Genomic DNA, 23,491 nt, shown 5'->3' on the forward strand with positions numbered 1-23,491 from the left:
AGTGAAACAGTTTAAAGTCCCTTTGCAAGAAGCTCAGACAGGAAAGAACTTAGTGTAAACCTGAATAATTAGATTCACATGAACAAAGCTTTATCTGATATCTGATAGTCATCCAAAAAGAACAAAATGGTATTTCTAAATTGATGTCTAAACATTTCAGTACCAAAGTTTAGAAGTAATTTATAGCTGAATATTTGCATAAACCTGCTTTTATCAATAAAGCTTTGCTTTGCCTGTGTACAGTAGATTGTATCTTAAGTTATTGAGAGTGTTTGGGCCAAATTTTTCTTACCTTAAACTCCTGAGTGCAGTACTTCAGTGAGCTAGATCTTTCTCAGCTGATAAAGTTAAATTAGGGATGAATTTCTACTGCATCAAACTCATGAATCAAGAAGGCAGGAACTGGCCTCTTTTATAAGCTCATTATTTCTGGCTTAGTCAAATTTTGATGAGATCACATCACTCTGGTAATGTCCGTAAGTGATTTTTTAATGTTTTCTTTGAATAAGTGTAATCTTGATTCAAATAGCAAAATTAACTAGATAACAGGCCTTTTAAAACCTTTGGCAGGTTGTTTCTGCCCAGTTGTTTTTTTGATAATTTTTCTGTTCTTCTTCGCATTGTTTAATATTTCACTTTTATGTAGAAGATTCAACAATCTTAGTAAATAATGGCAATTAAGATCAAAAAGTACCCCAATTTAAAAATTGTTTTTTTAAGCCATTGCAATGTAAGAAAGATGTAAACATGGGGGTCTTTATTCTTATTTTAGATAAAAGTACCTCAAATATTTAAAGTAATTTTGTCAATATGATGCTGTAAAAGATGAGATTTAAATAGTGTTGTATGTAATATATAACCCTGGGCTGATAGTTCATGTAAATTGCTTAAAGGGGAAATCCCTCCCTTTTGGAATCACTAAGAATCTCTGTAAGGCTGGGGTGTCGCCCCATCATGTAGGGAAAGATGTTTGGCTCTAAATCTCTGCTGTTTGGTGCTCTTTTGAGAGGGAGCTTGGGCTCAGAAACTAAAATATGTGTTCTTGGAAGCATTGTAATTGTTGAAGCATCATGTGAGGACAAAAAACTGCACACTTTTCATTGAGCCTACACACAACTAGGATCTTAAAGTAGCAAGAATTTAATCTACATAGGGAAGGATCTGAATGAATACATCTCCCATTGTATCTACATGTGGATCATGATGGATAAAGACAAATTACTGAAAGGTAAGATCATTTTTCAAGACTGAGCAAGGGAAGCATGTCAGAAATGAAGAGAGAGTCTTTAAGGGCAAGTCAAAGCTTTTTGATTGACAGCTACTCCAGTGTGTTCATTATATTCGGAAACTGATTTTTATCAGCAGATGTTTGATTGAAAATTTCCAAAATTTCTATTAATTTACTGTGTTTCAAAGAACTCTAGGGCTTCTTTATCTTGATGATGATAATTATGTGTAATACAGAGACATTAATAATTTGAAATTATATTCTCAATTTGCTCTTGATTTGCTCTGGATTACTTTTTTTTTTCTGGGTGCAGATTACAGTCCATGACTGTAAGCAGTACTTTTGTGGTCTCTGAAGTTTAGCCTCACAAAAAAAGCATATACTAGCTTTTCCAGCACATTTAGTTTTGCCTCATCGTTACAGTAGCTGCTAACTTAGTGACAAATCTTGCAACCAAGGTGAAACAGAGAACAATAAGAGAAGTGACAGTGGTGATTGATTGATTTGTAAATGATCTTCAGCGCTAATGAAGGATGGATAGGAAACAAAAGGAAAGATCATAGCAATAGAAAAGAAAGTATTTTGTGAAAATATTCCAGAAAATAAGTAGAAAGTCCTGCTTTTGTTGCTTTGGGCCAATTGCTTCATATTAGTATTTCTATTTCAAAGCTGTGGCATATAGAATGATGTAAGAATGTCATTGTGTAATATGTATATGTAAGATACGCAAACATACTGTTATTAAAAATCAGGTCTTTACATGTCTATGTTTATATTTAAAAATATAGCTTAAGGCCACTTAACTTAAAAAATTATTTCAGAAAAGATGGTAGTTTTGAGAGCTGTTTAACTTGATGTCACCATTTTCTGTTTAAACAAGGTTCCAATTTGTCCTAATTCATTGTACTGTAAAAACAAGTGAATAACCTTGAGCTGAGGAAAATGTTATATATACATTCATGTAAGCTGAACTGTGGTCAGGGCATGCACTTTTTGTATTTTCATTATCAAACTGCTGTTCCCAGATGTGTAAAAATTTCCTTTCTCCCATAGAACAATGGTGTGCACTGCACTGTGTGTTCTCTCTGCCTGTGATGTTTCTCACAGCCTTTAAAAAGCAGTAAAACTCTTCTGCACCAACAGATGTAGATAGAACATCTACATCTTCATATAACTGATGTACCTTTTCTTCAATTTTTCATTGTGGGTGCCCTCTTCACTCTCAATAAGAGAACTTGAATTTAATATATAAAGAAGCAGTTTCAGTAAAGTGATTGATTTTTTTGTTAAAGTCTGAACTAATCTGAATCTTGATCACTGATGAAATAATTTCCCATTCTAAATTATAAGGCTGGTCTTCAAAAAAAAGGTTTAAAAATTAGTGCGGTAAAGTGAATGAAATAGAAAAGATCCCAGTAAAGAGAGCCTTATGTATGATTTTTTTTGTGTGTTTCCAGTCATCATCTTTTCTAACAAGCACTAATACAATGTGTTAAAAATAATGATTATTCTAGTAACATCCATATTGATCTCCAGTCCTCCTTTCCCTTACATATAAGAGCCCAAGATGTGAATTTTGAGGACTGTGAGTAGACTGTTCCCATAGATTTCCTCTTTTCAATACACTCAGGTGGCAGCCTGTCTATTTTCTAATTCTTGTAGATATGGACAATGAAGGCACTGCACATTTCCATACCTTTTCTCTTCCTTTTCTTTCCTTGTATCTTTGGATGCCTTTTTTTTTTTAATCTATCCCTTTGATTAGGTTCTCATTTAAAGTACAACAGAAAGAAATTATAATCTTGAAACTACCAGTTTTTCATACCTGTGCTATTTGTCTACAAACCTTGCTCTGGTAGTCTAACAGTAAATTCATAGAGAAAAGTTGTACGGGTTTAGGGTTTTGTTGTTTGTTTGTGTTGTTGTTGTTCGGGGTTGTTTGTTTTATTTTGGGGCTTGTTTTTTGTTGTTTGTTTTTTTGTGTGTGTGTTTTTGTTTGTTTTGTTTTATTGGTGGTGGTTGTTTGTTTTTGTTTGTGTTTGGTTTGGGTTTTGTTATTTTTAAATTTTCCCCACATAATAAGAAAAATAGGCATTTTAGGAATGTTCCAGTCCTCTGATATTTCCATGCTCTTTCCTTGTATTCAAGCCTAATAGATATTTTTTTCTTGTGCATATTGACTTTTTTAAAACTCTCAGTTAGGCCAAAAGTTCAGTTCACAGAAGTGATTACACAGGACCATTCTGATCCCTTTGCCTCACAATTTGCTTGATGCTGATATCTGTGTATGATCACTAGAGGAAAATCCAAGCATTGGACTTAAGTTACAAAATTAAGTGGATTTAAGTGTTGTGAATGCAACAGCTAGATCTGTAAGAGTTACATCAGATTTTCCCATCCTGCTGGAATGATAATTTCTGTGTGAAGTGCCAAGTTACATCACTTTATCAAACTGCTGTTAGACAGTGTGTGATGAAAGTCAGCATGAGATAGTACCAAAATTTTAAGTCTCACCCAAATAAAGTTTAGTGTTGAGACTCCCTGAACTTCACTGTTGAGGATCAACTTAGTTTTAAAGTCCTGCTGACAGAAACTAAAGCTCTAGGCTATTAAGAAATTGGAATTAATTGTATTTAATTTTAGGAGGAGGGTAAAGATCATACTCGGAGGTTCCTCTGCTGTATCCCACTTTTGCATTATGGGCAGGGTCAGCGCAGGAGGAGAGAAGCTATGGCAGGAGATATTAGGATTACCATCACTGCTGCTGAATGGCCATGAAGGTCAAGCCCTTCTACTTCCAAAGAGACCTTCTTCCAAAGATCTCTTAAATTTAAAACAAGCATTCAAGTTCTGGTTGAACAAGTAAAGTTGCATTTTTTTGTTGTTGCTGTTTTCTACAGGTTTTCCTGTCCTAACTTGATTACATGCAGCACATTCCTTTTCTCCAAAAATCTTGGATTTTAAGTACATTAACATTTATAAAACAATGCAGTGATACTAGCAGATCCAGCTGTGTACAGTCGCATGCCTAGCGAGCAAAGGATATAAAGACTTCTGGAGCACGCTTGACAATCTTTCTAAATAATGTGGTGGCATGAAGATACAGTTTCAAACACATGGAAGATTTCAAAAACAAGAAAGTTAGATCTAAGTTATTTTTGCTGGAATTTGTTTCAGTGCAATTATATGGATAGGTGAAACCCTAAATAAAATAGAAGATAGTTTGTGTTGTTTGTTGCGTCTTTTGGGGTTTTTTTTGTTGCTTTTTTTTTAACTGCATGGTAGCAAATAATAAAAAAATTATATACTTCCATCAGTTTAAATCTCCCTGATTTGATTTACTTTTATTTCAGCTCTCTAGTGAACAGCTTTAAATGTGCACATTTATTTCTTGACTATCTTCATGCAATGCTACCATGTAAATCTGATTTACAATGAGTAGTACTATTTAAGGGCAAGATCTGTATATTCTGAATGTAATGAGGCAATTCCATTTACTTAGGTTCCAGCAAGGTCTGACAGCTAAACTAAACCAGGCTAGTTATCAGGAAGGTAATGGGGAGAGATATAAAGCAGATGTATTTGAGATTCTGGAGCAGATTTAAACTTGTTTGAGTGAGTTTAATATCTTTGTAATCTGGAATATTTTCAATGTCAAAAGTATTGTCTAAATTTTATCTGTTGTCTTTTGTGTTTTGCTTGTTTACTTTTGTTACTTACTATTTGTTCTTTTCCTAATTACACTGTATTTACTGATGTCTGAACTTTTAAAATTATTTCTTTTTTGAGATTGAATCACCTTTACTGCATGTAGGAAATATGCATTTTCCAACAAAATGTGCTTTCACATTGTTCTCTTTAATGTTTTTCCCTATCCTCTTATAACTTCAGCCTCCAGTTCCCATTTATTTCAATAGATAGTAGATATTATGCTGGTGCTCTTACCTTCTTCAATTTTCCTTCATTTTCCTTATTCATGCAGGTTTTCTGAGCAAATAGTGCTCATGAGTTTATTCAACTTGGTTTATTCTTTATGTAAGTAGGAATTGAACCAAAAGGATTTTTTATGTTTTTGTGGAGTTTTTAGTCTCTTTTTCTTCTCTTATTCTTTCTTTGAAGGTCGGGCTCCATTAATCTCTTGTACCATGATCTTCAAGTGTCAGTGTTGATCTTTGCACTTCAGAGAGGGAGGTGTGTAAAAACACCAACAAATGACTGATGTGTGTGATTTGTTATAATAATCATGATTAACTCAGTTTTATTGAGGATGGACACCAGAAACTATATTATATGTTGTATTAAGATACAACTTCATGTTTCAAAGTGATATTGATTGACTGGAACTAATTTTATCTAATTCTAATGTAACATTTCACAATACTTATTTTCAGATATATCTGAGATTAAAAAATAGACCAGAGTGTAAGTTTGGGAATGTTTTTTTTCCTTCAATACTGATTTCCAAAAAACAATATTTGAAAATATTGATTTTTGTACTCTGTGGTCTAATTCATCGCATTTTCCTTATTTGTGTGCTTCACTTCTGTTCAGCTAGCTTTTAGGCTTAGACAGCCATATTTTAATGAAAACTAGATAGAAACCACAGAAGCCTGTTAGTGTACAGTAGCTAAGATGTTTTTTTGGTGTTTTTTAGCAGGGGAAATATGATGACTGAATCATGTAGACTAAATCTTCTTAAGATCATCACTGTGCATGTTAATATTCAGGAAGTACCAGACAGTAATGTCAGTGTTGAAGTTAATATACAGGTTTTTTTCTGAAAAGTTGACTACATTTCCTCTATCTTAAACCCCCTTTCTGTGAGACATTTGTGGATACTTGTGTCCTGCAAGATACATTAGTATGAGGTTGGCATTGCAATTACAGAATATATAATCAGGATCACATCTTAGGTTTTTAAAACAAAACTGAAATGCTATTTATCTGCTTTATTTTTCAAATTAAGTGGTTTTTTTTCTATTAGCAGATACCTATACCTCATACATAAGGTATACCTCTATATTATTAATTTTATTTCACAGTATTTGTTTTGAGTATCTGGCTGTGCAGTTGTTTTGAGTGGTTCATCCTGAATTCAGGGTTAGTTACATACACAACTACACGCTTGCATTATAATTGCATGTCAAGATATCCAAAGAATTTTTCTCCTTGAAAGCAGAAGCAACTTAGCTTTGTATTTTAATGATTAATTTATTTATTCCAGTTTCGACATTAGCAGTTTTTAATATTACTGCTTTATTCCCAAAGGATACTTTAAAAAATTACACCACCAGTGATGTTTAACAATCATTAACTTACTGGAAATTCAAAGAGAATTTTTATTTGGCAAGGTAAAGGTAGTAAAATTGCTCTGAGACAGCTCAGGGTCTTTGTCTGAGGTCCCAGGTGTAATTGTTATTTGTCTGGCTTTTGGAATAAATGCTGTAGAAATTCTGCTTTGTTCAAGAGTGCAAATCTGAAACTCATATTCCTCTGGGTATTTTCTTTCATTTGATGTTAACAATCCTCTCTTCATTGTATTATTCTTCATACATATTGATTGACTAGTGGCAGAGGTTGTTCAGTCCTCCATTGGCAGACTCTGAGAGGCAGAGAAATCATTCATTTTGATTACTTCTCATTTCAACAACTTTTTTTCTCTCCATCATAACTCTAACAAGCTGAACCTGTAAAACTATGTGTAAATGAACACATCATGTTTTCTGAGGAATGAATTTTACATTTATAGTGGTACAGTAAAGCCAAGGCACACTTTTTTGTATTTCTGTGTTTTCCTAAATGAACTCAGATATCTGGTAATATTTGGTAAGTTACATTCCCTTGGCGTCAGTTTGGAATAGAAAAAATTGCATCAGACCATATAAAAGTGCTCTGGATTTTGCCTTTTTATTGCTTTAGTCAGTTTATTTTTGCATGTTTTGTTTTATTCCATAAACTTGCGTTTACATCATTTGACTAGCATTGATACCATTTGATATTTATTTGGTTTAGAGAGCTTTGTCTTTCGTGTCTTCTTTGGTATGATATAGAAACAAGGGCAGAAAATAGAAGAATACTCTGTCTTTCATGTCCATGGCATGGCATGAAAGATGAAGAATGGGAGGCAAGAAAAAACTGAAATCTGTTTAATTCAAAAGAAACAAACAAACTTGGTAATTGAGAGCAGTGGGATCTTTAGAGTCTGATGAACACATCTGTCTTAATTTTAGCAGAAAACTATACATACAATAAAACTTTTTTTAGAATAAATTGCTTTAAATGGGGAAAGCAAGTGCAAAAATAAACATAACATATACCAGATGATTCTCCAGTTTGTTGTGAATTCTGTTGATGAGTATCTTACAACTTAAAGTTTCTGGGCCAAGTTCAACCTTTTGTTAGAAAAAAAGGATATCTCCAGAGAGCTATGAGAATCATTTATATATATATATATATATATATATCAGGTTAAATTTGATCCTGTGTTGAAGAAATTAAGTCCTGACTGTTTAAGCAGCCCACCAGTGTTTCATGTCAGATAGAAAATGGATGTAGCTCCAAGAGGTGAAATTGCCGAAGAAACCCTGGCTTGAAAGTAGATGTGATTCCTCACATAAATGGTAGAACAGTTAATTTGGCTTTTACTTTAAGTACAAAATATGTCTCTGCACTTTACTAGGTTGCTAATCATCTCATATGTGGAGGGAGATTCAGTGGATTCAGCTCCTGAAACCACTTAGCTATTACATTACATAAATCTAGTGTGATAACACAGTTCAGCAATTTATGTTTCAAAAGTCACTCTTAGAATCGTTTTGATACAATTACTGTAGATGAATTTCCAGTCAGGACTGGGTGTTTCAGAAATTGTTATTGACATACAGAACCCCAGTCACTGAACCCAGCTCATCTCAGTGTTAGATCTAGTGGAGCTGATACCCTTCACCGTTGTTTGAACCGGCTGCCTTCACTCAGCTCCCTGTGCTGCCATGCATTTTTCATTGCACTGGTAGCCAGCTCTCTCTAGGAAATTCAGGCAAGGTCAACCCAAAGTGTAGCATAGTTTTCTTCCTCTATTTCTTTCATTAATCATAATTCAAAATTACCACTACTCTGGGGTTAAACCTGATATTGTGAGATTAGTGCCATTTACAGTTTCCATTTACTGGATTTCCACAGTATTTTCTCAAGTTAGTTACTGAAACTGAGTTTTTTCTAAAGCCAATAAGTATCTAATTAAAGTTTTCTGAATAGGCCAGTTGATTGCTAATGACCAGAGAGGATGTCAGGATCTTAGTTTCATACAGCTCCTAAGAATGGCAACTCTATCAGTCTGGCTTCTGAATTTATTTTATGCAATGTAATGTGGGACAGAATTGGGTGTGAATTTCTTTCAAGTAATCATCCATTACCCAGATGATCTTTGGATCTTTTTAATTGTGTGAATAGGTCTTGTCCGTATCCAGTTAGCTTATGACAGTTCTCTTGGAATCATGGCACAGAGTGTGTGTACATATATATATATATATATATATATATATATACATATATATATATATATTGTGTGTGTGTTTGTGTGTGTGTGTGTCTGTGTATAAAATGCACACATATATTAGCCTATTGAACCAACAAAAGCTGTATTTTTACCACACCTGAGTAAATGGAGCTCTGGATCAGACAAAGAAACATGCTAGGAGAGCTGAAAAGATCCAGAGTGTTTCAAGTTTCTGGATTTTGGACTCAATGATCTTAAAGACGTTTTCCACCCTAATGATTTATGATTCTCCGGTCTCTGGCCTGTCTGTGATAATAAGCCTTATGTTTGTCTGAATGTAAGTTTAAGCATTACAAATTTTCTACTAACTGAAATGATAGAAAAAGGCACTGAAACAATGCAGAAATACCATTTGACAAACAAACTGTATTTGTAATCATAATTGTAGAGAAGTGTGATGTATGGCTTCTGACAACTATGGGCATCTTCTAATTTCTACTTTGACCTTTGTGGAATTTTAACCAAATCAAATCATTAAATGGATAGAAATCAATTTACCAGGCTGGCATTACAGCTTAGTATTAAACCTACACAGTAATTGCAGTATTTTTTTTTGATGCTGGTACACTGACACCAGTTTTGTGTTTTGTTTTCAACCAAGAAGATAATTATGAAGACTAAGAAAAGTGCTAACTAACCACTGGTAAAAATAAGTCTGTGACCTTTCACTGTAAATAATTGAAATAGGAAAATAAGTTATTTCATAGAATAATTTTGTTGAAAAAAAATTGGAGACTATCCTATGTCATTAGAATTTTCCAGCATTGAATAAAAACCAGAGAAAGTCTGTATGACCCTTCTTTGTTATAAATAGTGCCACTCTGATCTGCTGGGTGGCATCCCTGCCCATAGCAGGGGAGTTGAAACTAGATGGTTTTTAAGGTCCCTGCCAGCCCAAGCCTTTCAATAGTGATGGTGATTCTATGTATTTTTCTACTTAAATAATTGTTCACTTGAATTTATTTTTTTATCACTTTTCTGTCTCAAATAGAGTTGTGTTAACACAGGCACTGCTAGAGATTGTCCTAGTATTCTGAGTATTTCTTTGTGTTTGCTTTTGTGTAACTCATAACTCATGTCTTTGGTTTTAGAGAAATCAGAATTCACTATCAGAGATACATCTGTACTTCCTTGTAGCTGCAGTCCTTCCCCCATTTTCATCCTGCTCTCTGACATTCCTTTCCCAGTATATTTTCAGCTCTATTATGTATATTTTCCACATTTCAGACCTAATCTCTTATTTAAACAGGACTCCTAAATCAGATAACAATTAAGAGGAATGGAGCAGCATGTATTAAAATATGTCCTATGATAAACTGAACTTCAGTGGATATGTTATGGAATTAGGTTGGTCTCTAAGACAAAACTTGAACAAATAGGAACATCTCAAATTCTTTGGTGATGTAGCTTATTCTGGAGCCTGTTTAAACATGCAGCTGCAATCCTCTCCAATCTATTCCCATTCCTGCTTCCCATATATTTTAGGAAGGAAAGGACTAGTTTAAAGCATAATTTATTCTGTGATCATCTTTCTTCTCTGTTTATTTTGATACCTTTTAAAATTGTATTTGTTTTTATTTTTGTTAGAAAGCAATGTATTTGAATAAAACCTAGCTTTGCAATCCCTATGTAGTGTGGATTTTAGCAGTAAGACCTAGTAGGAAGTCTCTTTGTCCTGTTTTGATGCACAAACCATGAAAGTACTATAAATCTTCCATCTGCTCTCCCATGCTCAGCAAGACTAGCTTTGCAACACCTGCCTCAGGGCCCATTATCTGTCCCAAATGCATTCCAGGACAGTCCAAAATGTGAACAGGATGGAGGTATGTGCCTTAGATGCACCCCACCAATTGAGATCTTGGTGTGCAGCCTCTGAGGTTTACTTCAGGTTTGCTGAGCTTCTGTGTCCTTGGTGCCTTATGAGAGGCAAAGGAAGACTGAAGGGGATTTAATGTCAGAAGTATTTCATTTGTGGCCTTTCATCTAGCATGATTTTACTGTGAGGCCTGAAAAGATATGAGAGAAACAGGCACATACATCCATCCTGTTCACATTTTGGACTGTCCTGGAATGCATTTGGGACAAAAATGGGCCCTGAGGCAGGGGGGAAAGCTGGTCTTGCTGAGCATGGGAGAGCAGATGGCAGTTCTCCATTACTGAGCACTGGGCCCAGCATCATGTAGCTTGGTGGCTGTGTGAAAAGCAGAACACTCTTCTTACACTAAAGGAGTGGCAACTGTTGATTGTGGATTGTTGATTTCTAAATAGATAACATATAAAAATACACATGAAAAGTTGCCTAATGTCTAGTGGGGGGGGCTTACCTTTTATTTTTGACCAAATTAAAAGTGCTTTAAATGGATCTTACTGTTCAGAATTTTTTGTTTAATATACACAGCTGAATACATCTGGTCATACCTGCATATATAGGAAGAAGAGTTCCTCTTGTAAATCAGCTTATCTGAAACTGATTAATGAGATACAATCAGTGTTATATGAAATAATTTTGAAGCATATTAACAGTATTTTAACTGGATCCTGGTGAAAGTTATAAGCAGGTTTCCTATGGTTTTTATAGTTTAGCTCAGATACTGTGGCTCTTAAACACAGTCAACTTTATTTAATGAATCAGCATTTTAAAATAGCAAGTGCTGGTGGAGAAATGCCTTTGAGGCTCATAAACTTCATGGCATCTGCCTGGCAAACAATACCAAAGCCTGAACAAAGAAATACAAAATTGCTTTTAGTTGTAGGAGCAAAGTTCAAACAATTTTTGGAGCATTTCAGGAAGTAGATTGGACCAGTTTGCACTTGCATGCAGACTGGCTTACTGTTTTTACATCTTCAGCAATGCTTATTTTTTGCTACTTTTTAATCACCATCAGCATTATGCTCCTTATTTCATGTATATTAAGCTTCAAAATTACACTTTTAGAGTGGTAGTGTACAGAATTATGATCTTGTGATTCTGTCCTGTAAAATATCTGCATCATGAGTCAGACAAACAGTTCAAGGTATACTGTCTGTATCAATTCTTGTATTACAATCAGACCTGTGAAAAAGTCTATTTTAAGTCACTCCTGTTGCACATTCATTTTTATTTTTAACGGAATAATTCTAAATTTATGTTTTTGTGCAGTTTTAGGAACAGAATGCTCAAGTCTCTGATTTCAACCCATTCCACAGGATTATTGATATAATTAGGAAAAAAAGCCTATACAACATTTAGCATTTTGAGGCTAAAGACCAATATGTATTTATTTTCTTTCCTTTTCAGTATATCCACTGTCTGTAAAACTTATATATTTCATAGTACACACAGTCTTTCTTACAGAATTATTTGAAGTTTCATTTTATAAAATATCAAGGCAAAACTACTTACTGGATAACACATGGGCTAATGTAAGCTTTCTGTGCTAAAACCAGTTTACAGAACACATACATAACTTGTCATTTTGTTAGTTTAGAAAACTAAAAATAAAAGCTGTGTTCTGGCTGTCATCAAATCTGTCTACAGTGTTTAGTTGATTAATATTATGCTGATACCTTACCTCTTGACATTAACAAAGATATTTATATTTTTTAAGTGCTGCTTTTGGTTCTTTATTGCACAAGTTATGAGCAGAAATATGTGCACTTAAATGATAAGCAGTAACTCCAGCTCAGTGCTGCAGGGTAACGAGGTTCAAAGGATATAAAATTTGTTCAGATTCGAATACTTTTAAAAACTGGGGACAAAGGGAAAAAAAAAAGTAATAATACATGCCCTTTTTCCCTGAGAGGAAAAAAGCCAGAAGCTATTCATTATCTTGTTCTGGAAATGTCATTTACTTCATTGATGTCAACTGTTTTGCTTTGTCTTTATCTCATTCCTGTTTACATATCAAACAGCACTAAATGCAAAGCAGCTTTTCCTCACCAAGCAGAATACATTGTCCTCCCATATTCACATGAGATATTTAAAGAAATAAAAATGTTTGTTGAAATTTCTTACTCTGTGGGTTTGTAAGTATGGTAGAGTTTATTGGAATTTATTTTTGAAAGGTAATGGCTTCCTTTTATATAGTCAATACCCTTCATCCCAGCAGTTCTAGAAGCACTTTTTAAAACATATGTAGAACTAGGAAGTCATTAATTTTCAGTCAGGCCAAACAATCCAAAAATTTAATTACACCTAAATTGCATCTTGGGATTTAGTAAGTAGTTACAGGAATAGCTAAACTGTTAAAATAATTTAAAGTATTTCAGAGAAATACTTCACAAATATTTAACATGAGGGCAGTAAACTGACCAAGTTGTAAGAAAAGTGGTTTTTAAATGCTTATATTTTGTCTGTAATTAACCCATATCTGAGATGCTATGATTTCTGTGTGAAGTTAAAGTAAAAATTAACTGATCTGCTAATGCTGAATTTTTACTAATGACCATTGTGCTTAATCAGGGCTACTACCCTGAACTGGATGGGAAGGAGGAATGGGGACTGCAAAGGAAAAAGCCATATGCCTTTCACATGATTGTGCAAGTACATGGTTCATTGGACAGCACTAATAAGGGGAAGGAAGGGATTTAGCTTGTTAATCCATGCTGCTTAATACAATGTCACATTAAATGACACCCAAAACATGCATATCAATTGTGTTAGAGCTGGAACCTGATTATGAAATACTGCTCCATCCTCCTGTGACATTGGCTCTCTTGGGAATTTTCAAGCAACAAAGCATCAGCGAATGAAGATTTTGTAGTAATGCTCTGATTTAGACTTTATATAGTGACAAGTAGAGCTAAAAGATAAGTCTGTGTGGCTCACTGTGAAGTGTATCAGAGACTCCCCAGACTGTGTTGAGCAAAAAGTGCCATGGTTGTGTTGGGGCGGGTTCATCTAAGCTAAATAGCTAAATACTGTATTTTCTGCTCTATGCATAGGTCATACAGTCACAGTTCAGGAATGTTTGTGTATCTTTGGAATCTCCATTGCATAGAGTAGAAATAAGTGTAAGATAATGTAATATTAAGGCCTAAAAATTATGTAAGCAATGCTTGGGACAGCTTAAAGTCTAGGTTGCCAGTACTACTTTTTTCCTCCAGAGTCACACACCTCAGTCTGCCTTTCCTTCTTTCTCAGTGAACCAGAGCTGAACAGAGGGTGTTCACCTCCAGTTATTGATATTTATTTTGATACTAAGATTCAACCGAAATCAGTGGGACAAAGCACGAGTTTGAAGTTAGTTAAGCAGAACTGTTTTGCTGAATCGGCACAATACACAGTGGTGAAATAATTCATTATTCTATTTCACAGTACTTGTAGACCTGGCAAGAAGAGAAACCAACTTCTTGTTTTTCCAGTGGCCTAAAATCATTATATATGATGTTGTGATGAGCATGGTCTGTGTCTGTTTTTGAAACAACCAATGCAGCATTTTACAGAAGCTGGCACTGAGAGCACACTTGTGTGTGCTTTTTAATGACACATTTTAATTACGGTCAAGCTGTAAGAAAAGCCTTTATAGCATTCAAAGGAGATGAATGTTTCCAGTAGGTACCCATTCCATCTGACTGATGTGCTCTTCTCTGAGCTATGGGCACAGTATTTCCCAGCAGCTGCCTATAAAACTGACTTGTGCAGGTTCATGCATAGCAAGTGACAAGTCAGTTCTATATCCTGCTTATCATCATGATGAGAAAGAATTTGGATACCAATGTGTGAGGGGAGATATATGCAGGAAATCATATCCAGGATGAAGGTGATGTTTTGAAAGTGCCCAGTTTCAATCATCTCTTCTAAATTTCTTTGACTGGACAGCACATAATGGTTTTGGAAATCTATTGCATGACAGGTTTCCATAGGCTTACAGCATGATATATTAAAAAACAAAAACCAAAACAAAACAAAAAAACCCAAAAACCAATAAACCACAAACAAACAAAAACGCCAAAACAAAACGAACAACAACTGAAAAAAAACCCCAAAACATGGAGTTTTTGTCCTAAAAGTTGGAACAAAAACCTTCTGTCTTGGATAAATAAATATTAAGTATCAGGATCTCCATTTTAAGATTTTTCTTTTTTTAATATTTTATATATTTTTAAAATATTTTTAATATTTTAATTGGTGAAAGAATATTAAGGCTTTTATTTGTACGTCACTTTTGTAAAAGAAATAAGGGCTTTATAGAAAAAAATCCAGAATTTCTGATTCACAACATGATCTGCAGAGGCTTGCACTGCCTAATTAAGTATTGATAGAAAGTCCTGTATTTAGTGATTAGTTTACCTTAAGTATTTATTCTTTGCTCCTTCCATGTAAATTAATTACCCAATATATAACTCCTTTTAGCAAAAAAAATATACTGTCCTTATAACAAAAAAAAAATAAGTGTTGAACTTTTGTGTTGAACTGTGCTAGAGTAGGAGTTGATACTATTCTATTACTCTCTGGGTTAGTTATAGAGGGATCCTACTAATAGCAGAGAAATGACATGTGGGCAAGTGGATCAGCAGAAGAAAGCACACCATAGAAGTTTTAATTCCTCACAGGAACCAGTTGGCCAAGTGTCTCAAAAAAGAATAGATTGTGACATTCAGGTCTTCTCATGCATTTATTTTCTTTCAATTTTTTTATTTTACCAACTAAAGGAATATAAACAGAGAAAAATAATATTTTCCTTTGCACTTGATTTAAAAAAGGCCTCAAGAGATCTGGTATACAAAGGTCCAAGCCTTTGTATCAAGACAGGATCTACTGTGCAAACAGAGTGGTCCTTTGAAAATCTATTGCCTCAGCAGCACAAAAGAAAGAAAATATAACTGATTTGTGAGCCAGGGCAGTTTTGTCTGGGTTCACATCCATGTTCCCAGTTCTTATCAGGACCATGATTCTATCATTCCCAGATCTTGAAATTTGTGATTTTCTACCTCAGGATGGTATTTGGAATAAGCAAAGTTTCTGTTGTGACTTCCAGCCCTATCTTTTTTTTTTTTCACTTCGTAAGTGAAAAAGCATAAGAACTAAAGTCTAAATAAAGTAAGTTTGAGCTCATTTGCTGTACACCTTTACCCAGGAGCCCAGTAGAATAAAGATCTTATCCTTCCTGAGTGATTATGTGCAAGGAAGGATTCTTATTCAGCCATCCTGGTAGCCTTATTAATAAATCATGTCACATGGAAGGTACAAGCCATTTACTGTCCAGATACAAAATCAAGCTACATTTTATTTACTTGGAGATGTGGTGGTCATAGAATGTGTCCTGACAATTATTTTGATCCAGCTTGCATTGAATATTTTCATCAAATCCAAGAGTTTGGTGCTGTGCCCCCAGTCTTTAAAAAAAAATCCAGGTATTTTGAAGGTATTAAAAAAAAATCTTAAAAGAGGTTTTATTTGGTTTCTAACTCATAAAAGGTAATTAAAGTGTCTGGAAATTTCCTGATGATAATTTGAACATATCATTTTTTCTTAAATTTGAGGTAAATTTCTATAAAATTTGAGTTATCAAAAATTTTAAAAAAGAAAGATTATTTAGAAGTTGGTGTCAAAATATTTGTTTTCAAGATCAGAAGAAATTTTCCTCCTCATAAAATAATAATGCAGTGCTTTTTTAAGTGCTAGCTAGACTAGTGGAAGGGGTTGCTGACCTGAGAAGAAGAGCAGAAATATTATCTTCCTTTTTGACTCACCCTTTGATAGGAGTCTGATGTTTAAGACTGATCTGATTTTAGAACATTGTCATCCCTTTAGATATTGAACAATGTAAATTTGTGATCCAATTTTACTTGTCCTCTGATATCTTATGGCTCTAGCAGCTGTAATCAATTTTTGCATTTTAGGGACTACTTATAGGTCAAGGTAATGTCTGCAACAATTAAAGACCTATCTTTGCTTGATGTGCCACCATTCTGGGGCCAAAATTACTGATATTAAATGAGATTAAAAAAAAAACAAAACCAAACACCAAACAAAACAAAACAAGAGATTCCAACTTATCTGAGAAATAAATTTAATGTCTTTCATAGGATCACAGAATAATTCATTTTGGTACTAATAATTCAGGGTATCTCTAATGAACTGTCTGCTCCAAGCAGGACCAGCTGGCAGATCAGATCAGATTGTTCAGAGCTTTGTCAAATCTTGAAAACCTCCAGGTATATTCTTCCAGACTGGGAATTTTTCGTCTTTGTAATATCTTTCTCAGTCTTCTATAGGTGATAATTAATTAACTGTTTTGCTCCTAAGTCTATTTTCTGGTGCATTTTTGCTGCTGCTTTCCCCTGGATTTTCACTTATCTGATCCTGATTTTTCTGAAATGGGATGCCCCAAATGACACAGAGTAGTCCAGTTCAAGCTTTAACCATACTAAGTATTTTATGACTCCTATGTTGGCCTGTACAAATAAGGTTGTTGTGTATGATGATTAATTTTTTTTTGCATTATCAAGGCATACTTGACTCTCATTTAGTTTATACTAGATGGTGTTCTGATGATGCACTGCCTAATCAGCCTTACCTGCCTTGAATTTCTACTTCCAGTTATCCTTTTGTCTTATTCTATAATTGTTTGCTGTTGAATTGTAACTTTTTAATACTCATTTTTGTTTGGCATAATTCCTGGACAAAATGTGCTTTCATCTGATCTCTGTCACTTTCTGACCAATAAAGCAGGATATCCTTATTCAGCGCCTTGTTTTTCTGTGAGGTTTTGGATGTTTTGTTTTGGTTGGGTTGTTTTTCGGGGTGTTTTTTGTACTAAAGAAATGTCCTCTGTTTCTAATCTAATCAGATTGTTCTGAGTATAAACAATTAGAAAATGAAACTTTTTGCCTGTAACCTGAGGGGTTTTTTTTACTAAAGATCTTGACTGTGGTTGGTGAAGTCCTTATTACCACAGCAGCATTTACTTCACTATTGTCTGTAATAAAGTTTCAAGACTTTTTTGTATGGATTTTGTACTGTTTCCCTTATATCAAACCTGGTATAGCCCAGAAAGCTGTAGAACAGAATGAGGTGTGTCAGCACTCATCCTCCATCAGGAAAGGAGTCAAGTTGGAAGCAACTGGATGCTAGCTTAAAAACAACCCCCCCCCCTTTTTTAAATCATAGGGCTTTATCCTAAAGTTTTACAGTGACTTAGAGCCACTTAATGATATAATCCTACCAAGACTAATTTTACTTTATTTACTTCAGGAAAGCCCGCAGAAAAGCAGTGTCCATCTGGCAAATCCACGGTTCAGTTGAAACCCAATTCTTACAGTCCAGACAAAAGGGAATTTCTGGGAACTGGTTGCAACCTAGGAATCTCTTTCAGACAGTTTCCCTGTCAGATATGACTGGGACCACTGCAATGAAGTAGCTATTTCTGTATCCTACAGAGCAATATAAAATATTGTGCATGGCATAAGAAGGCTGCTCTTAGAGAATACATGAACATTTCAGGTGTCAGATTCTACAAATGCAAAGTGGTTAGGATACTGTTTTGGTAATGTTTTACTTTGGTAGTGAAATATCAAAGTTTATTATCAGATTGATTTTTTGTCTTTTCGCAGATTTTATGTAAATGTAGCAGTTCTAAGAATAAACAGAAATTACATGAACTGTTTATGTTGAATGAGGCAGATCACTTTGATACTAAATGCTCTTGGGTTACCATTCAAAAGAAAATAAATTAATGTAAATCAAGTATTATTTGGCTGAGTTTCTGTCAGTGGCAAACTGATAGTCAAACCTTCTCTTTTTAATCTTTGGTTGTCTTAGCTAGTTGTAGCTTTAGTCTCATCATTTGCTCAATCAACTAAACAGAGGATTAATTACTTGAACAAAGTTTTTAACTGGTGGGATTATATAGGAAATTTTGAAATATGCTTATGTCACAAAAGTTCCGTGTTGTTTAGTTAAGCTGACATACATATTTCTTCTTCATATTTGAGATCTGTGTACCAAATATGTGAGTTGAATAACTGTGATGATGTGTAACCATTATAATGAAAATGATAAGGTAAACAGATAAGGTAATTATGGAATTATATGGGTCAATAATATTTAAGAATTGAACGTCACACTAAGTACTTTTTTTTTTACTCTTGGTTGTAGTAGTCACACCCCTACCTGAAAATGTGATCTATGGTGTCGTTCTAATGATGGTTGAAAAATTGTATATTATGATAAACAATATACTAAAAAATTACTACCATTGACTTTTTCTTCTAAATAGTACTTTTTTTTTCTTTTAGAGACTAGAATAGATGAGATTGCTAGTGCTGCAAATTAGAACTGTTAGACAAAAAATCAGAAAGAAAACTATATAGTCCCTTATATTTCTCAAGAAATTGTCTATCTAATATAGCATTGTGCTTTTCTGAAAGTGACTATACTGCAATTGTGCAGACTATACTGCACTATTAGTTTATCTTCTTTACGAAAAGTTCTGTGAATCAGTGAGTTTCTTCTCTTTTAAATGAAAATCACTGACCATGTCTTTACAAATTTTTTGTGTGCTGATACACTGTCTGTTAAAGTACTAGTCTGATGCCAGTATTGGCATGGGGTATCATTTAAACAAACAGTTAAACAGTCAGCAGAAAGGGATTAATTACTAGAACTGTATAAACTCTTTGGTTTGTGACTTTTGCAAGAAATATAAATATCATTTGTCTGAGTAGCTATCTTCAGTTAAGAGGCTCAACTTAATCCAAAATCTGAGAATCTTTTTCTAAAGCTACAGTAAACTAATTTGCCTGTGCATTTGCAGAATGAATTTGCACACAGAGATATGCCAGTAAGGCTAGTAAAACTGAACTGAGTAAGCCTGAAACTGGTGCACAGCATATGTGCAACAGACATTTTGGAACATCAGCTCTGGATTGTATAGAAGTAATACCTGTCTTATTAAAATCATCAGCAACAAAGAGCTCAGGGGTCACCAGATCTGGTTTACATTTGAACACAGACTATTTTGTTGGAAACCTTATAGGAACATTGCACACACTCAAATAATAGCGTGAGTTTTCATGGGTATAGTTCACAATGAAAAAAATCTAAGTAAAAATAATAAATAAAATCTCCATGGTAGGTTCAAAATATAAATTTTAAGCAGTTTATCTCCTCTTCATCACCAGCTATGCCATTCTGCCCAGGCCACTTTAATGTCAAAAGACAAAAATGCACTATAAATATGAGGAAAGATACACGTCCTAGAAAAAAGTTTACATTTCATGGAAAAGTGATGTGTCTTCAACCAAGGAATGTTTATTATTATTAGGACTTTTGCAGTGTGACACATCTCTTTCCCCTTTCCTTAGTTTTGTGGAAGAGGGGACAACTTAAGATTTTTCCAGACTCCTAAATATAAATAGATGACAGTAGTAATATTGACACATATCATGTCTCAAACCCTTTTAGTCCTCAATATCCTTATGGTGGAAAGAGTGAGTGGTCAGGAAACTGTTTTAAAAGAAAAATAAAATTCTATCCAAATGTTACTAAGTTTCTGAGGCAGGAAGAACTTAGTAATTAGGAAAATATGTTTCCTTGTATGGCTAGAATATGTTACACTGTATATTTCTGACATTTTTTGAGGGTTGTATGATACCCATCAGCAGTTCTAAGTGCTCTATACAATTAATCTGTCCCTAATGTGAGTATACTCTACATTATAAATGTATAACAGTCAAATGTGCAAATCTTCAAAGCGATGTTTCATATTTCATTAGTCCTTAAATAGTTTGGAAAATGAGTGGGCCTCATGAAATGTTATAAAATAATTTAATTGCTTTTAGAATGGGGAAACTAAATTGAAGTGCACCTTAGAAAATGCCCAAATGCATCCCTTTCCAAGAGCACCAGCACATCTGCTGATAAAGTCTTCAGGATGTATATAGCTGGGAAAATCAGATTCTCTCCCAACAGGCAAGTCCCAGCAGATGCTGCAGTTTGTGGATGGTTTGTAGAGCCATGGCACCTGGTTTGGCAGGTACCCAGTTTGCCCCCTGCTGAATCAGTAACTGCTGTGCTGAAGGCAAGAACTGGCACGTGTGCTTCCAGCTCAGCCCTTTCCTCTCAGGGAGTGAGGGTTCTGCACCACTTTGCTGTGCTGCAGCCTGCTTGCAGAGGGGCTGGTAGTACTCACACAGCTTTCTGCAGCAGCAGTACCCACTAGCACTTCAGCTGTGCTAAAAAAGTGCTGGTTAAATGGGGTGCCTTAAAAAGGAGAAGTGTGGAGTATTCTCTTCACAGAACAGGAAAAACTACTCCCTGCTCAGTACAGGGAGAGACAAAGAGTTATTTAGGGACAAAACCATTGAGGAGGAGGCTTTTTTTACAGAAATGGCCATATGCTTCCAACTCCTACACCATTCGACAATAGAATATTTTGACAGCAGAGTGGCTGCTGCTGTAAATCTCCTAATTATGGAGCAAAAGTGCCACCAACTCATGATGCATAACATGTTACTGGCATAAGCTCATGCAGCAGTTCAGAAGAGTGGAAATTTTTCTGATGGATTAACCTTTACACCAGAAGGTTCTATGCCAGATTCAGTATTAGATGTATTCTAGGATCCCTTTGAACCTACAGGCAATGTGAAAAACCCCAGGGAAAAAAAACCACAAAACATAAAGCTGGCTATACTTTGAATCATCTGCTCTAGCTGATTTGACAGCTGTGCCATCATTTGTACCTATCTCAGTCTGACAAAATTAATGTTTTAGTAACCTCGAGGAGCCAGTGCTGAGCTCTGGCAGTGATGCTCACAGACACACGTTCTCAATGGTTTGGGAACCACCAGCTTTATCCACTGAGTTGAGAGGCTTGTTCATACTTGAGATAACTGCTGAGATAATCCTCTTGTGGGTGCAAAAGGTACTTATGCTCCCAGGCACACATTTTTAACCCCATCATTCTTCTTCTGCCCACCTGCTGCGGTAAATTATGCCCTTATCACTGCAAGGGGAATCTGGTAAATCTGGTACAGATTCACTAAAAATGCACTTTATGTTTCATTGTGGGTACTATTTAAACCTTATCTGTTAGAAAAGTGCAAATACTAAATAATTTTTCCTACACACATTTATGTAAAAGGGCATCCTTATAAGAGCTACCATCCCTACTAGAGTGTTGCCAGACCTTCTGTGGTAATAGGAGTTTATTTTGAAACTATGTCTCCTCTATACTGGTATCAGAACATGATTGTAAACAAGAATTGTCAAAAATTAAACCAGTATTGTTTCCCATATTTAAGTGACAGATCATAGACTGAACATCAGTAGAGAGCAGAATAATTGTGGGGAAATTTTGTTGTAATTGTGGTGAAGGGTGAGGGGTGAAATATGTGTAAATTGTCTACCTTTGTTGGTGTAGTGATGATGTTATTTGGACAAAGGTGTGGAGAGTTCTTTTGTTTATTTAAGTGACATTTGTGAAGATTGCAGATTGTGTGATGAATGTGTATTTTAATGATTATGATAATTTAATGCAAACAATAGAAGAAAATATCTTACATTCTCAACATTATGTAATTAGACATCAGATCCTGTAAGATATTCAGACACTCATTCTTAGTGATTTCAGCTCTATGAAGATACCTGAATACTTTTAAAAATACGGACTTACTTCAAGAGGGTCAAAATAAATGGTTGTAAGGCTAGATTTCTGCACTATTCAATAATCTGTTTTGCTACAGTTTGTGATTAATCTGTTTTGTATTATTACTCTTTATGTTGCTTACATTTTCTCCTTTCCTGAGTTAGCTGCTGCACTAGTGTCTCTCTCTCTGCTAATCATTATTTTTGGGAAGGTACATAAAATTTCCTTTTGCTTTGCAGTGTGCAAAAGCAGTACAGCTTAAGGGCTGTACAGTTACTTATTAATTTTATGAAACTCTGTGTGCTTGGTTACTGCTTCATTTGGAGAGAGGTTGAGTGCACCTATCACCCATTCAGCTTCTGGGGGAAGGATTGGTCCTTGTGGAAGTCAAGGGCTGATCTATTCCCTTGTCAGCAAGAGGGGAATTCAGAGCAGTCAGAGCTATCAGAGGTTATCCTCAAATCTGCCTCTGAAGGGGAATCTCTGCTAGTACAAGGATGGCAAAACTGGCAGTGGTATAAACCCAGTTTGAAATTTCAGCTGCCATGTAGGGCTAAAGCTGGCACTGGGGGGAGTCTTAAGCAAAAGTTTAAGAAATACAGAACATTCTGTTGCTGGTACTACTCCCTCCAAAGGCTGAGAAAAATCCACAATAAACCTCTGGTTAGAAATGTAAAGCTGGACTTCAAATATTTGATCATGCACCACCTTGTATATACCAGATATGCTGTTTTTCCTCTGTGCAGGTATCTAAGCCAGACTGTATCAGAAGAGACAATGTTAGCAGCCAACCCTGAAAACAGGGAGAAATTAACCATACTAAAACAAGCTCTAGGTGCTCTGGGATTCAATAGCCTGGTAAGTTACATGAGCTTATGTTATTTGTGGCTAAAATAAGTATATTAGTTGAAAGCAGGCCATAAGTAACTCTCACAGATAACCTTTTGTGGCTAAAAGAAGCACCTTTCTCACCTTTCTGTCCTTTTTTTTTTTCTTTTCCCTGTTAGTTAAGACATTGAAACAAATACAGCACCAGTTCACTCCAGGGAAATTACTGTAATCACTTTTAATTAGACACAGAAACAACAAGGTAAATCTTTTTCACTTTTAAAGATTCACAAAACAGCTTCAAGGTAT

At 34.9% G+C, this 23,491-nt stretch overlaps 1 protein-coding gene across 4 annotated transcripts in view; it reads left to right on the forward strand.

Annotated features, from left to right (window-relative positions):
* MYO16 (myosin XVI) overlaps window positions 1–23,491 on the forward strand; it is a 358,619-nt gene that overhangs the window by 212,716 nt on the left and 122,412 nt on the right. For all 4 annotated transcript variants that reach the window (XM_030948473.1, XM_030948456.1, XM_030948465.1 and 1 more), the window contains exon 17: window positions 23,101–23,212. In XM_030948473.1, the coding sequence (XP_030804333.1) occupies window positions 23,101–23,212 (112 nt within the window). The remainder of the gene's footprint in view (window positions 1–23,100; window positions 23,213–23,491) is intronic.

The sequence above is a fragment of the Camarhynchus parvulus genome, chromosome 1, assembly GCF_901933205.1.
Source record: "Camarhynchus parvulus chromosome 1, STF_HiC, whole genome shotgun sequence".
Taxonomy (NCBI): domain Eukaryota; kingdom Metazoa; phylum Chordata; class Aves; order Passeriformes; family Thraupidae; genus Camarhynchus; species Camarhynchus parvulus.